The sequence below is a fragment of the Tursiops truncatus genome, chromosome 7 (assembly GCF_011762595.2).
Source record: "Tursiops truncatus isolate mTurTru1 chromosome 7, mTurTru1.mat.Y, whole genome shotgun sequence".
In the NCBI taxonomy this organism is placed as follows: domain Eukaryota; kingdom Metazoa; phylum Chordata; class Mammalia; order Artiodactyla; family Delphinidae; genus Tursiops; species Tursiops truncatus.
The window spans coordinates 91452286-91467623 of NC_047040.1; the positions used below are offsets into that span (position 1 = coordinate 91452286).

General features: G+C 38.8%; 1 protein-coding gene across 1 annotated transcript in view; it reads right to left on the bottom strand.

The window, feature by feature from the left end:
* Positions 1-15338, bottom strand: part of THSD7B (thrombospondin type 1 domain containing 7B) — a 764324-nt gene that overhangs the window by 11630 nt on the left and 737356 nt on the right. Inside the window, exons 21-25 of the mRNA XM_033860221.1 lie at positions 14791-14950; positions 13505-13678; positions 13309-13404; positions 10929-11011; positions 8200-8392 (exon numbers count right to left, since the gene is read on the bottom strand). Coding sequence (XP_033716112.1) covers positions 8200-8392; positions 10929-11011; positions 13309-13404; positions 13505-13678; positions 14791-14950 — 706 coding nt within the window. The remainder of the gene's footprint in view (positions 1-8199; positions 8393-10928; positions 11012-13308; positions 13405-13504; positions 13679-14790; positions 14951-15338) is intronic.

Sequence of the window (15338 nt, forward strand, 5' to 3'; positions counted from 1 at the left end):
CTCAACGACCAGCAAGCTACAGTGCTGGACATCCTATGCAAAACAACTAGCAAGACAGGAACACAACCCCACCCATTAGCAGAGAGGCTGCCCAAAATCATAATAAGTCTACAGACACCCCAAAACACACCACCAGACGTGGACCTGCCCACCAGAAAGACAAGATCCAGCCTCATCCACCAGAACACAGGCACTAGTACCCTCCACCAGGAAGCCTACACAACCCACTGAACCAACCTTAGCCACTGGGGACAGACACTAAAAACAACAGGAACTGCGAACCTTCAGCCTGCAAAAAGGAGACCCCAAACACAGTAAGATAAGCAAAATGAGAAGACAGAGAAACACACAGCAGATGAAGGAGCAAGATAAAAACCCACCAGACCTAACAAATGAAGAGGAAATAGGCAGTCGACCTGAAAAAGAATTCAGAATAATGATAGTAAACATGATCCAAAATCTTGGAAATAGAATAGACAAAATGCAAGAAACAGTTAACAAGGACCTAGAAGAACTAAAGATGAAACAAACAATGATGAACAACACAATAAATGAAATGAAAAATACTCTAGATGGGATCAATAGCAGAATAACTGAGGCAGAAGAACGGATAAGTGACCTGGAAGATAAAATAGTGGAAATAACTACTGCAGAGCAGAATAAAGAAAAAAGAATGAAAAGAACTGAGGACAGTCTCAGAGACCTCTGGGACAACATTAAACGCACCAACATTTGAATTATAGGGGTTCCAGAAGAAGAAGAGAAAAAGAAAGGGACTGAGAAAATATTTGAAGAGATTATAGTTGAAAACTTCCCTAATAAAGTCCAGGAAGCACAGAGAGTCCCATACAGGATAAATCCAAGGAGAAATACGCCAAGACACATATTAATCAAACTGTCAAAAATTAAATACAAACAAAACATATTAAAAGCAGCAAGGGAAAAACAACAAATAACACACAAGGGAATCCCCATAAGGTTAACAGCTGCTCTTTCAGCAGAAACTCTGCAAGCCAGAAGGGAGTGGCAGGACATATTGAAAGTGTTCAATGAGAAAAACCTGCAACCAAGATTACTCTACCCAGCAAGAATCTCATTCAGATTTGATCGAGAAATTAAAACCTTTACAGACAAGCAAAAGCTGAGAGAGTTCAGCACCACCAAACCAGCTCTACAACAACTGCTAAAGGAAGTTCTCTAGGCAAGAAACACAAAAGAAGGAAAAGACCTACAATAACGAACCCAAAACAATTAAGAAAATGGGAATGGGAACATACATATCGATAATTACCTTAAATGTAAATGGACTAAATGCTCCCACCAAAAGACACAGATTGGCTGAATGGATACAAAAACAAGACGCATATATTTGCTGTCTACAAGAGACCCACTTCAGACCTAGAGACACATACAGACTGAAAGTAAGGGGATGGAAAAAGGTATTTCATGCAAATGGAAACCAAAAGAAAGCTGGAGTAGCAATTCTCATATCAGACAAAATAGACTTTAAAATAAAGACTATTAGAAGAGACAAAGAAGGACACTACATAATGATCAAGGGATCAATCCAAGAAGAAGATATAACAATTGTAAATATTTATGCACCCAACATAGGAGCACCTCAATACATAAGGCAAATACTAACAGCCATAAAAGGGGAAATCAACAGTAACACATTCATAGTAGGGGACTTTAACACCCCACTTTCACCAATGGACAGATCATCCAAAATGAAAATAAATAAGGAAACACAAGCTTTAAATGATACATTTAACCAGATGGACTTAATTGATATTTATAGGACATTCTATCCAAAAGCAACAGAATACACATTTTTTCTCAAGTGCTCATGGAACATTCTCCAGGATAGATCATATCTTGGGTCACAAATCAAGCCTTGGTAAATTTAAGAAAATTGAAATTGTATCAAGTATCTTTTCTGACCACAACGCCATGAGACTAGATATCAATTACAGGAAAAGATCTGTAAAAAACACAAACACATGGAGGCTAAACAGTACACTACTTAATAACGAAGTGATCACTGAGGAAATCAAAAAATACCTAGAAACAAATGACAATGGAGACACGACGACTCAAAATCTATGGGACGCAGCAAAAGCAGTTCTAAGAGGGACGTTTATAGCAATACAATCCTACCTTAAGAAACAGGAAACATCTCAAATAAACAACCTAACCTTGCAGCTAAAGCAATTAGAGAAAGAAGAACAAAAAAACCCCAAAGTTAGCAGAAGGAAAGAAATCAGAAATAAATGAAAAAGAAATGAAGGAAATGATAGCAAAGGTCAATAAAACTAAAAGCTGGTTCTTTGTAAGGATATCAAAAGAATTAGAAATGAAAAAGGAGAAGTAACAACTGACACTGCAGAAATACAAAAGATCATGAGAGATTACTACAAGCAACTCTATGCCAATAAAATGGACAACCTGGAAGAAATGGACAAATTCTTAGAAAGGCACAATCTGCCAAGACTGAATCAGGAAGAAATAGAAAATATGAACAGACCAATCACAAGCACTGAAATTGAAACTGTGATTAAAAATCTTCCAACAAGCAAAAGCCCAGGACCAGATGGCTTCACAGGCGAATTCTATCAAACATTTAGAGAAGAGCTAACACCTATCCTTCTCAAACTCTTCCAAAATATAGCAGAGGGAGGAACACTCCCCAACTCATTCTATGAGGCCACCATCACTCTGATACCAAAACCAGACAAGGATGTCACAAAGAAAGAAAACTACAGGCCAATATCACTGATGAACATAGATGCAAAAATCCTCAACAAAATACTAGCAAACAGAATCCAACAGCACATTAAAAGGATCATACACCATGATCAAGTGGGGTTTATTCCAGTAATGCAAGGATTCTTCAATATATGCAAATCAATCAACGTGATACACCATATTAACAAATTGAAGGAGAAAAGCCATATGATCATCTCAATAGATGCAGAGAAAGCTTTTGACAAAATTCAACACCCATTTATGATAAAAACCCTACAGAAAGTAGGCATACAGGGAACTTTCCTCAACATAGTAAAGGCCATATATGACAAACCCACAGCCAACATTGTTCTTAGTGGTGCAAATCTGAAAGGAACAAGACAAGGTTGCCCACTCTCACCACCATCGTTCAACATAGTTTTGGAAGTTTTATCCACAGCAATCAGAGACGAAGAAGAATAAAAGGAATCCAAATCGGAAAAGAAAAAGTAAAGCTGTCACTCTTTGCAGATGACATGATACTATACATAGAGAATCCTAAAGATGCTACCAGAAAACTACTAGAGCTAATCAATGAATTTCGTAAAGTAGCAGGATACAAAATTCATGCACAGAAATCTCTGGCATTGCTATACACTAATGATGAAAAATCTGAAAGTGAAATCAAGAAAACACTCCCATTTACCAAAGAATAAAATATCTAGGAATAAACCTACCTAAGGAGACAAAAGACCTGTATGCAGAAAATTATAAGACACCGATGAAAGAAATTAAAGATGATACAAATAGATGGAGAGATATACCATGTTCTTGGATTGGAAGAATCAACATTGTGAAAATGACTCTACTACCCAAAGCAATATACAGATTCAATGCAATCCCTATCAAACTACCACTGGCATTTTTCACAGAACTAGAACAAAAATTTCACAATTTGTATGGAAACACAAAAGACCCCGAATAGCCAAAGCAATCTTGAGAACGAAAAATGGAGCTGGAGGAATCAGGCTTCCTGACTTCAGACTATACTACAAAGCTGCAGTAATCAAGACAGTATGGTACTGGCACAAAAACAGAAATATAGATCAATGGAACAGGATAGAAAGCCCAGAGATAAACCCACGCACATATGGTCACCTTATCTTTGATAAAGGAGGCAGGAATGTACAATGGAGAAAGGACAGCCTCTTCAATAAGTGGTGCTGGGAAAACTGGACAGCTACATGCAAAAGTATGAGATTAGATCACTCCCTAACACCATATACAAAAATAAGCTCAAAATGAATTAAAGACCTAAATGTAAGGCCAGAAACTATCAAACTCTTAGAAGAAAACATAGGCAGAACACTCTATGACATAAATCACAGCAAGGTCCTTTTTGATCCACCTCCCAGAGAAATGGAAATAAAAACAAAAATAAACAAATGGGACCTAATGAAACTTCAAAGCTTTTGCGCAGCAAAGGAAACCATAAACACGACCAAAAGACAACCCTCAGAATGGGAGAAAATATTTGCAAATGAAGCAACTGACAAAGGGTTAATCTCCAAAATTTATAAGCAGCTCATGCAGCTTAATAACAAAAAAACAACCCAATCCAAAAATGGGCAGAAGACCTAAATAGACATTTCTCAAAAGAAGATATACAGATTGCCAACAAACATGTGAAAGAATGCTCAACATCACTAATCATTAGAGAAATGCAAATCAAAACTACAATGAGATGTCATCTCACACCAGTCAGAATGGCCATCATCAAAAAATCTAGAAACAATAAATGCTGGAGAGGGTGTGAGAAAAGGGAACCCTCTTACACTGTTGGTGGGAATGTAAATTGATACAGCCACTGTGGAGAACAGTATGGAGGTTCCTTAAAAAACTACAAATAGAACTACCATATGACCCAGCAATCCCACTACTGGGCATATACCCTGAGAAAACCATAATTCAAAAAGAGTCATGTACCAAAATGTTCATTGCAGCTCTATTTACAATAGCCCAGAGATGGAAACAACCTAAATGTCCATCATCAGATGAATGGATAAAGAAGATGTGGCACATATATACAATGGAATATTACTCAGCCATAAAAAGAAACGAAATTGAGCTATTTGTAATGAGGTGGATAGACCTAGAGTCTGTCATACAGAGTGAAGTAAGTCAGAGAGAGACAAATACCGTATGCTAACACATATACATGGAATTTAAGAAAAAAATGTCATGAAAAACGTAGGGGTGAAACAGGAATAAAGACACAGACTTACTAGAGAATGGACTTGTGGCTATGGGGAGGGGGAAGGGTTAACTGTGACAAAGCGAGAGAGAAGCATGGACATATATACACTACCAAAGGTAAGGTAGATAGCTAGTGGGAAGCAGCTGCATAGCACAGGGAGATCAGCTCGGTGCTTTGTGACCGCCTGGAGGGGTGGGATAGGGAGGGTGGGAGGTAGGGAGACGCAAGAGGGAAGAGATATGGGAACATATGTATATATATAACTGCATTTTGTTGTGAAGCTGAAACTAACATGCCATTGTAAAGCAATTATACTCCAATAAAGATGTTAAAATGCAAGGAAAAAAAAAACCTTCGTGAGATGAAAAACAATCAAAATCTATTGTAAACAACACGTGTTTGGAGGAAAATCACAATTACTTTCCATTGTATTATGACTACCTATTACAATTTTTGCTTACAAGACACTTTCAAGCCTCAATCAGGTTTTAGAATGAGGTTTCAATGTAGTAATGATATATTTCTATGGTCATACAACTTTTAACAAAGCTTTGATTCTTGTCTCTTTGTACTAATGATGAAATCCCCTATTCTGAATTTTTTACATTTGCAATAAGAAAAAAAAGTCTTTCCTGAGTGAGAATGCATCTGTCATCTTATTACCCCTTAACCTCATAGAGCTGAAGTATTGGAGGATACAGTGTTTTTCAATCCCTAGTACAGAGGTATGTGGTCCATGACCTTTAAGCCATGTTACTTAAGAAGAATCAATATAGCTTTTTATAACAGCATAATGGATAGGATCAACGTTCAAACTATTAAAAAAAGATAATGTAGTAAAAAGTCAGTCTTCCTGCCACCCTCTCTGAGCGCCCTACACAGCCACTACCACTGTAACCAGTTTGCTTGCGAACCATCTTACAGTTTTCTCTGCACATGCAAGCAAATGAGTACAAACACAAAATACCTGCACTTTTTAAAAAAGACGCAAATGGTGCGCATCACTCACTTTGGTACTTCTTTTCTACGTCACAATATATATTGGAAATATTTGCATGCTAGTTCATAAAGACAGGTCTGTCTCATTCTTTTCAATACCTCTATGAGACATATTGCATAGTTGTATCTATTTTTGTTTTTCTGTTATTCTACTTATAGACTTTTAGGTTATTTCCACTCACTTGCTATGTAATAAGCAGTCATATAATGAATATCATTTACATACTTCTCTTAGTATACGTGTGTGTATATTTGTATGATGAATTCCTAGGAGGAAAATTTTAGGCCGAAATGTATGATAGATTTTTGCCCAATTGCCCTCCTGAGAGGCTGCTCAAGTTTACAATCTCATCATGAGAACCTCATGAAAGTTATTAACTCTCCCCAGACTAAATATATATTTTACATATATACTTGCACACATACATACATATGTATACAATAGTGTATATGTGAATATACATATGTGTATATGTGTCTTTGTGTGTGTATCCGTATATATATACACACACACACATGCACATACACGTATACTCACATACGTGCTATTGATGCTTTAGTGAGATCTCCTAAGGTTAAGGACCTCAAGTGTGGATCTGGACACTCATTTCCCTGGAACTTCACCCTAATTCTCTTCCTGAAATAGGGTCTACAAGCAGTGGGTGAACCTACTAGCTACATTTCATATCATGCTTCCCTCAAATTTAAGTCTATTGCTATAAATTAGCTAAATGTCCCTAAACGTCACAAAATGAATAAGATATTTTTGAATACCTGTGGCATGTGCCCCGACATACACAGGAATCAAAGCTTGAGTAAGATATTGTGGCCATCCTTAAAAGTTAGTTAAGGAGTGTACATCTTGTTTCTTCCTCTAGATGTAGGGTCCTTTGTGCCTGGGCTCTGGTTTTGCTTCATTTAAGCGTGTCATCGAGGCACTTTGGTATGGCCAACGCCTAGGGTCTGGGAGGAAAGTTTCCAAGGTATACATTGGCTGAGCTTTCTGCGTCTCTTCCCTCTCAATGCTCCCTTCCCTCAGTCATTCACAGCATTTTATTTTCTAGAAGAGGTACGTACAGTAGGCACGGAGAATTTTGCTTTCATTTTCTGCCCACTTCACAGAGTGCGAAGTAGAGACCAGTGCTTTGTAAAGACCTTATTGGCCTGCCTTTCAAACCTTCCTGTCACTTACTGGTGGTGTGTCCTTGGTCAAATTAGTTTGCCAATTTCAGCATCCTAATCACTAAAATGGGGATAATGGCATCTCATTCTGTGCAAGAACATAATGAGTCATGCACCACAACCAGCATGGAACCACAGGGTACACAGAAAGCATCTAAAAAATGTTCATTCTTGTCCTTAATACCCACTAATTTTTCAGTCCTGCAGGCCTGACAATGTGCTAATAGTCATGACAGTCGTGCAGGGCGGGTGCCCCTAGACTGATTCGTAGATGAGGAAACTGTTCCGGAGAGGTGAAGACACTACAGTCAGTCACAAAATCCGTACCTTCTGAGCTATGATGCCAGTTAAGGTCTGTTGGCCTCTGAAATTGATGCCCTTTACTATTTCACTGGTGTTTCTCAAACCAGATAGGGTCCCTGGACATTCCCCTAGGTACCTACCTGCATGTTCCTGAGAATCTATTCCAATTTTTGCTTTTAATTTCAATTATATACACAAATTCACAGTTATAAAAATAAAGTCTTTGGCAGAGATAATTTACAATTCAAATATTTTTAAAGATTAATATTTTGGGGCTTCCCTGGTGGCACAGTGGTTGAGAGTCCACCTGCCGATGCAGGGGACACGGGTTCGTGCCCCGGTCTGGGAAGATCCCACATGCCGTGGAGCGGCTGGGCCCGTGAGCCATGGCCGCTGAGCCTGCGCGTCCGGAGCCTGTGCTCCGCAGCGGGAGGGGCCCCAACAGTGAGAGGCCCGCATACCACAAAAAAAAAAAAAAAAAAAAAAGATTAATATTTTGGTTCCTTAAGTCAGTGTCTCTTAAACTGGGATTGACAGACTTATCTTCAACCACCCCATGAGAACATTTTACACCACACAACACTCAAATTTGAGAAAACTTGAACTAGACCATGTTGGTTTTTTCCTTCTCTCCTCTTTTCCTTCTTCCCTCCATCATGAGCCGTGGTCACAATCTGAACCCCAATCCCCCATGAGAGAATTTACATTTCTGACTCATAACCGATATGTACCTGGATCAAGGGGTTGAAGAGACCATCCTTTAAAAATATCATGTATTTTTGAATTCACAGGTCTGTTTTTCCCAGCAAGATTTTTCACATCAGCTTTTTTGTCCTCTGAGCCAGGTACTTTCATGCAGTAATCCAGGAAACCATTGGATCTCATGATCTCTGTATAGCCCTTCTCACAGCCGCACACTCCACCCTATAGCAGAAAAAAATGTTGACGGTTACACAGTTGTGTAGATGAAACAAGAACGCTTTAACTGCTGGGCACCTAACATTCGCATGGTATGTCATGGCAATTTAGGGTTTTCCAGCACCAGACTTGCCAAAGAGGTGAAAATTCAATAAATAGTTCATCTTTTTGAATTCCGATGTCAACCCTTAAATAAATCATCAGTTCTTTCTGGTGGTTTATAATTCTTATACCTTCCAAATATGAAATCACAATTCTTTGTCGATAGTGGGCATTAACTACAACCTTTTCTCTCTTACAGAGATGTTTAAAGCATCTAATTAAAAATTAGCCTCAACTCTTCCCCCAGCTGTTTCAGATTCCTGCCCACTCACTCCAACCTGCCCTTGACACTGAGAAGCAAAGCAACAGGAGTTATGTACATATCTTCTTTGAGGTCTATTTCTGCCTCTATCACTTTCTGCCATTGATCACTAACTAGTCTGAACTGCCTCTCCACTCAAAGGCTTAGTTCTTCACTCAGAGGAGACAGCCCAAGACTGTGGAGAAAAAAAGACTTCACCAAAGGCACATGTCCAAGAGAGGGAGGAGAGAGAGAGACAGAGAGAGATAGAGACATTGATATCTTGTAGTAATCCGAGTGTCACATCACATCATCACATTCCTAGTTGGCGTAATGACAATATGACCTTCATATTTGTGGATTCTTGGTAATTTTCATGTACAATAAACCTTTCCAAGAAACTGATTATGATAAAGTATAATGGACAAGGATTTCTATCTGTCTCTGGAAGTGAAACTGAAAATAACTGCTCTTCCTTCCTTCAGCAAACATAAAAGCAAGAGAAAAGAATAGAAAATAAGCATACGATTATGAATCTCTATAACTCTGCTATTAAGGCTCCTCACATAAAACTATATCTGGAATTTTCTGAACAGCTTTAATAGCCACTCACATCAGTCCTTATGCATCAGCCAGATTTACTTAGGTCATCAACTCTTGAACACATGATTTTGAGAAGCAACAGATACTAAAACTAAAAATAGGGTACCACAATCTTCCACAAAAAGTAAAAGAGACTTCCCTGGTGGCGCAGTGGTTAAGAATCCGCCTGCCAATGCAGGGGACACGGGTTCAAGCCCTGGTCCGGGAAGATCCCACATGCTGCAGAGCAACTAAGCCGGTGTGCCACAAGTACTGAGCCCACGCACTGCAACTACTGACGCCCACGCGCCTAGAGCCCGTGCTCCGCAACCAGAGAAGCCAACGTAATGAGAATCCCACGCACTGCAATGAAGAGTAGCCCCCACTCACTGCAACTAGAGAAAGCCCGCGTGCAGCAACGAAGACCCAACACAGCCATACATACATACATACATACATATTTATTTTTAAAGTAAAAGTCAGAAAAGCATATAATTAATAAAAGCCTACAGTTTAGGTAGCACTCATATAATAATGCCAATTATTATAGTATTTCCAGTGGTTTTAATTGAAGACATTATTCAGTGTTCAATGGGGAGAACTAATTACGAAAAATTGGTATATGCTCAGCTATGAAAGCCATCTTTTCAAGATGCATCTCTATTTAGTTTGAGTGAAAAGTTGTAACCAGTCACATGCCAAAGTTTCGAGGGAAATGGTAATTTATGTTTTATTAAAGAGGGTATCCAGAGAGTTGGGGGAAAGCCACACCTTCTACTTAGCAACAGCCTTAGCCCATGAAGTTGCTGCTGATCTCTTTTTTTCCAAACTGGAAGCTTGATCACTCACTCGCTTTTCTGTGGTAAAGAATTAACCTAACTTGAAGTAGAAGAGCCATATTAACAGGATGGAGCGCTTGAATCATTTTTAACCAAATCATTTTTGGAAAGAACACACTATAAGAAGAAACTCATTTCTTTGAAAGACAGGGAACACCTTTCTTCTATGCGCACCGCACACAATGAGTGCCACTGTTGAGAATACATGGCACATTTTGCATTAATTCCTGAGCAGTGGTTGATGGGAATTAAGGCAGGGAAAGGGGAAGAAAAAGTTCTGCTTTAAAAAAATGTATACACACACACACATATAATTATTACCCATAACCACATATTCAGCTTATGTAAAATCAACTAAAATTTAGACACAGTACAGTAATCATAGTGTAATCAATTTTAATACATAATATTTAGCAAATATGAACATGCCCTTTTTAATATCTTTCAAAATAGTTTAGGTATATGAAAGGCTAAGAAGGAGGAAATAAATCAACTGAGAACACGTTGATAAACAGAGGATAAACAGAGCTAAGATAGATTAGATATCTGAAAGACGGGGTCGGCTATAGGTGGATTTAGAGAAAAAAAGGCTGCTTTCTTGAACACATGCCCTGGAGAGAAATTCTTAATAGCTGTGATTACTCCTGCAAATGCCTCTCTGTGGTATCGTGGGCCCATGGAATTGCTACTTGGGCTGCAGGAGACTGGAAAACATCAGACAGCATACATATAACACAGCGATTACCATACTCGTCCAAGCCTCCAGCACATGACTCACCTGTGTACAGTAGGAGAAAGGTTTTCTGCAGGCCGGGTTACACTGCCGAATAGCAGCAGGGCGTGCCTGAGGGGAACAGCCTCCTACAAAGGAAATCCCACCGTCATTTACAGATTTTTCTATGATGAACACTCATTTCTTTTCCTCTCTGGCACTGGCTACCTTGTAACAGTATTATCTTTAAAAAATCTGTTTGCTGACAGTGTGGCCCAGTTTTATATGATTGATTACAGTACTCCAAGGAAGGGCTGTTTGAGATGGGAAACTCTGCTACAGTAGAGAAGCTGTTTACAGTAGAGATTTTATACCTGTGCATTGGCAATGTGATTCTATCATATGGCCATGCTTCAGGGCAAAGCCTGTGCGTGTCAGGATCAGTAAAAGAATTGATGAAATCTCAAGTGAAGTTCAGGAGCAGAAAATACATATGCGCGAAGATCTTTCTACATGTTTTTTTTCCATCTCCCGCATACCCCAACTAGGCACTAGACCAATTCCCAATAACCAAACGGTAAAAGAATGCCACTAATCAATTCATGGGACCACAATATCAAACATTTTGGTAACATTTTAAATGTATTTCAACCCGAATACACACACACACAGTCACATACATACTCCCACACCTATTTTTAACAGCAAATGTATACACTCCAGGAGGGATAATCATAGATCTGACATAGTACTTGCAGGTCCTTATTAAATATTTTTGGGTAAATGGATGGAATAATGTCTCTATAATCTGAAAATCACTGAAAATTAGTCATGCCTTCCTGGATTCAAGGTACTAAGCAAAGGAGTTGGCATATTACTCAAGGGCAATATTTAAACTATATTTATATACTACTGGTTGCATTTATAGATTCTAGCCTCTGCATTACTATAATTGTCAAACAATTATAGTTTATGATTTTGTAACTAGCGAAAAGCTTTGGGCTTAAGGCTGTGTAGGGACTAGATCTACATTTACCCTAAGAATGAAACAGCTAAACTCTCACTGTTACTTGAAAAAATAAAACAAATAATCCTCGCAGGAAAAACAAAACAAAACAAAACAAACCACCACCAGGATCCGGAATGAGCAGGTAGGTGTGAAATTGATCATGTGGGTGTTCGTGCTGCCAACACAGCCCCGTTGCTGCCAACAGAGTTTGGAGGGGGTGTTTTGCACTCAAACCAGGGATCGCCACCATGCAGTGTGTGAACCCCATGGGGAGAGGATCTCCTGGGAGTCGGGAAGAACACGTTAGAATTTGTACAGTTTATCTAACATGTTAAATTTTAAGAATGAAATTAAGCTCTAATAATACTTAGCAGGTGACACTGGTAGCCTGAACTCATTCATCAGAGGGCCCCGTGATGTACACTGGGCACTCCATACAGAGAATTTGATAGTGGAACCCGTACCAGTCCATTAACTCTCAGCATATTGCAGCGTGTGATGCTTTCTGTGTTCCTGGTTAGGTAGATTTACAGTATATTAAGTTTTAACAGTAACTTACAAAATGGACGAGCAGCTTCAAATAAATTATTGTACGGAAAAACTGTGGATTAAAGGGACAACCACTAATGCAAAAACAGGTAAACTAGAAAAAGGTGACGCTAACAATCTTGCTATTCCAAAAGAAAAATCAAAATTCTCCTATTCTGATGAGCTCTTAATCAGCCACAGGACTAAGTAAAAAGAATGACAATTTAATTTTCTTTGATAAGAAGGCATGAAAAAAAAAGCCCTTTAAAATGACTGAGAAGACCATTTGTAGAATCAAATTGCATTCACTGTCATAAATGAAGACACCTTCCCTCAATCTACAGTCAGATATTAAATAACAGTCATGACTAACACATTGTTAAAAAGTGAAGCTTTCAGTACCTGAACATAAGCATCTATAATTTAAAGCAAAATGTTTTTTTACATCATTAATGTATTTTAATTTTTATTATATCCTTATCAACCCTTTTAATTTCACTTTCTGTACATGTTTCATATCATGATACATTAGCACAGTAGTGAAGGATTTTAGAATATGTTGAGATCTGTTCTCAAATACTTTTTACTGAAAAGGTACATCTTTAAAAATTTTAGAGACCATTGTTTTAAACTAACATCTGTCTCTTTCAGTCTTTGTCTCAGATCATGATATTTAAGGAAATTTTATTGTGTTTCAGCTTATTTTTTTTAAGTTGTCTGATATATGGGACTTCAAATAGAAGTGTTTGCTTTCTAAGATGCAAAGGTCTAATGGCAACTTGTCGTGAAGCTCATCTAAGGCCACTGCCCAGTCCTCCTTTGCTTATAATTTGTACGCTAATTCTTCTCACCACCAGCAACACTCAGAGATCTTTTTGAAGTGCCCACGGGAACCTCAGGCAGGAATACCTGTGACGTTAATGCCATCTGAACGTTGGCACCATACAGTTCGTTCATTATTGTTCCAAAGACTTGCTTTCCATGTGTAGTGATAACATTTACCTCCTGCAAGTAAATATGAGAACAGCGGTTCTATTATACGTCACATCGAAGCAGAATAAGCATTGATCAATCAAGGCTAAGAGTTGAAAAGTGCTCTTGGTACCTGTACAAGGGCGTGTTTCTACAACCTGCTGGGGGCAACTGTCTTGGTTCTCAAAAGACTGAATTATAAATGTCCTTGACCTAGACTGGCGACCCATAGTCTCGAAGCTTCTTCCCTCGATGCAGGTCAGTTCACACGTGCTCCACTCTGACCATTCCGTTAAATGGCAGTCTCCTGGAGGATTGCGCAGCACAGAGCAGAGGAAAGAACGTGAAAACTGGCCCTTAACACCATTTACATGCACAGGTTCACGGTGAGATTTGTGTGGGGGTGCAGTGATGGGGTGGGTTCCAGAAACTATGCATTCCACACTGATAAATTTTCTAATTAGAAAGTACTAAGAATGAGGAAGTAATCTATGGTTTAATCTAGTTGAGCAAAAGAGCATCAAACACTAGACTACCATCATTTTGCTTCCAATCATGGCAGTTTTATCTAGAGAGCACTGACTACTAGTGATAATAAAATTTTTAAAAGGAAGTGTAAAGATTACATCAACTCAGTTTTTAAAGAGCAGCGTAACATCATAAAATAGATGTTCACAGAAATCATATAAAGGGAATAAGTCAGTTACTGAAGTGGAATATCTTTGAACTTAAAGAATGTTTAATAATCTAAACATACACACATTTATGTGTATACATATATGTCCATATGTAGGTATGTGTTTTTACACACATATGTTACATGCCATGTTATAAGGATATATAAGGATATATTAAGCCACCTTAAACTCATGTCATATAAGCTAAGCTGTGTTATTAGGATTAAGATAAACTCATAAATCTTCTGTAACTAATAATGACCTTCACGATTACATAGAACTCGCCTGTTTAACAGAGTGTTTCTGTGCACTTATAGCCTTACTTGTCCCCACCCATGTCATCACCCAGGGGTTCATCCACTCATGGATTCCGTCAATATTTTTTGAGCGCTGGCCAATGTGCTCTCAGGTCAGGTGTTATTAACACATTTTCTAGATGAGGCAACCTCTGCTCAAAGGGACCAGACTGTATGTCCCAGGTAAAACACCAGTGAAGTGATACTGACAAGATTCTAACTTAGCTCTTAAATTTCCAAGTCCAGTGCTTTTTTTCCCCCCTCTGGCCTACTTTGCCTCTGTTGAAGCTGTGAGGTATATTCCAAAGTGATAACCACAATGACAAATGAATTAAAGTTAGTTAAAAACTTCAACTTGGACGAGAGAGAACTCAGGAAATTAATAGAAAAGAAAGAAATAAAAAGGTCACCGTGGAAGGCACTCCTGATCATTTAAAATTGCCTACCTGGGCAAGGCACAGAACATGGCTGCTTCAGGATGCCGTCTTGAAAGGGCATCTCTCCACACAGTGCCTTGTCTACAGGTACAGTCCAGTGAGACATTGAACCACTGTGGACCACACAGGAGAGGCTGCGGGTCTGGACTCCTTCCCCACAGGCTCCACCCTGTCAGAGGAAAGGACGCTGTCAGCAATACCCAAATCATGATCATCTCAAAGTTTGGGCTCCTGCCATCTCTTGCTCAAATAAACCCTAGTTGCATATTTCGGCAGCTTCCTCCTCTTGAGAGTTATCTTTCAATTGTTGACAATAAGGCATCCCTGAGCAATTCTCCTAGAGCCGATAGAGCAACTAAAAGTACAAATGCAAATCTATGCCTTGGAACTTATGCACTCAGAATATGATGATTCATTTTGGAACTCAGCCAGGATTGACTGAAAGAGAAAAACAATACCTAATTTGTCTAGGTGTATGTGATAAGATGGCCCAGTCCATAATCACTCCCCCAAGAGAGCGTGTACAGCCACAGAGCATACGTTTCTCGTTTGCTTTG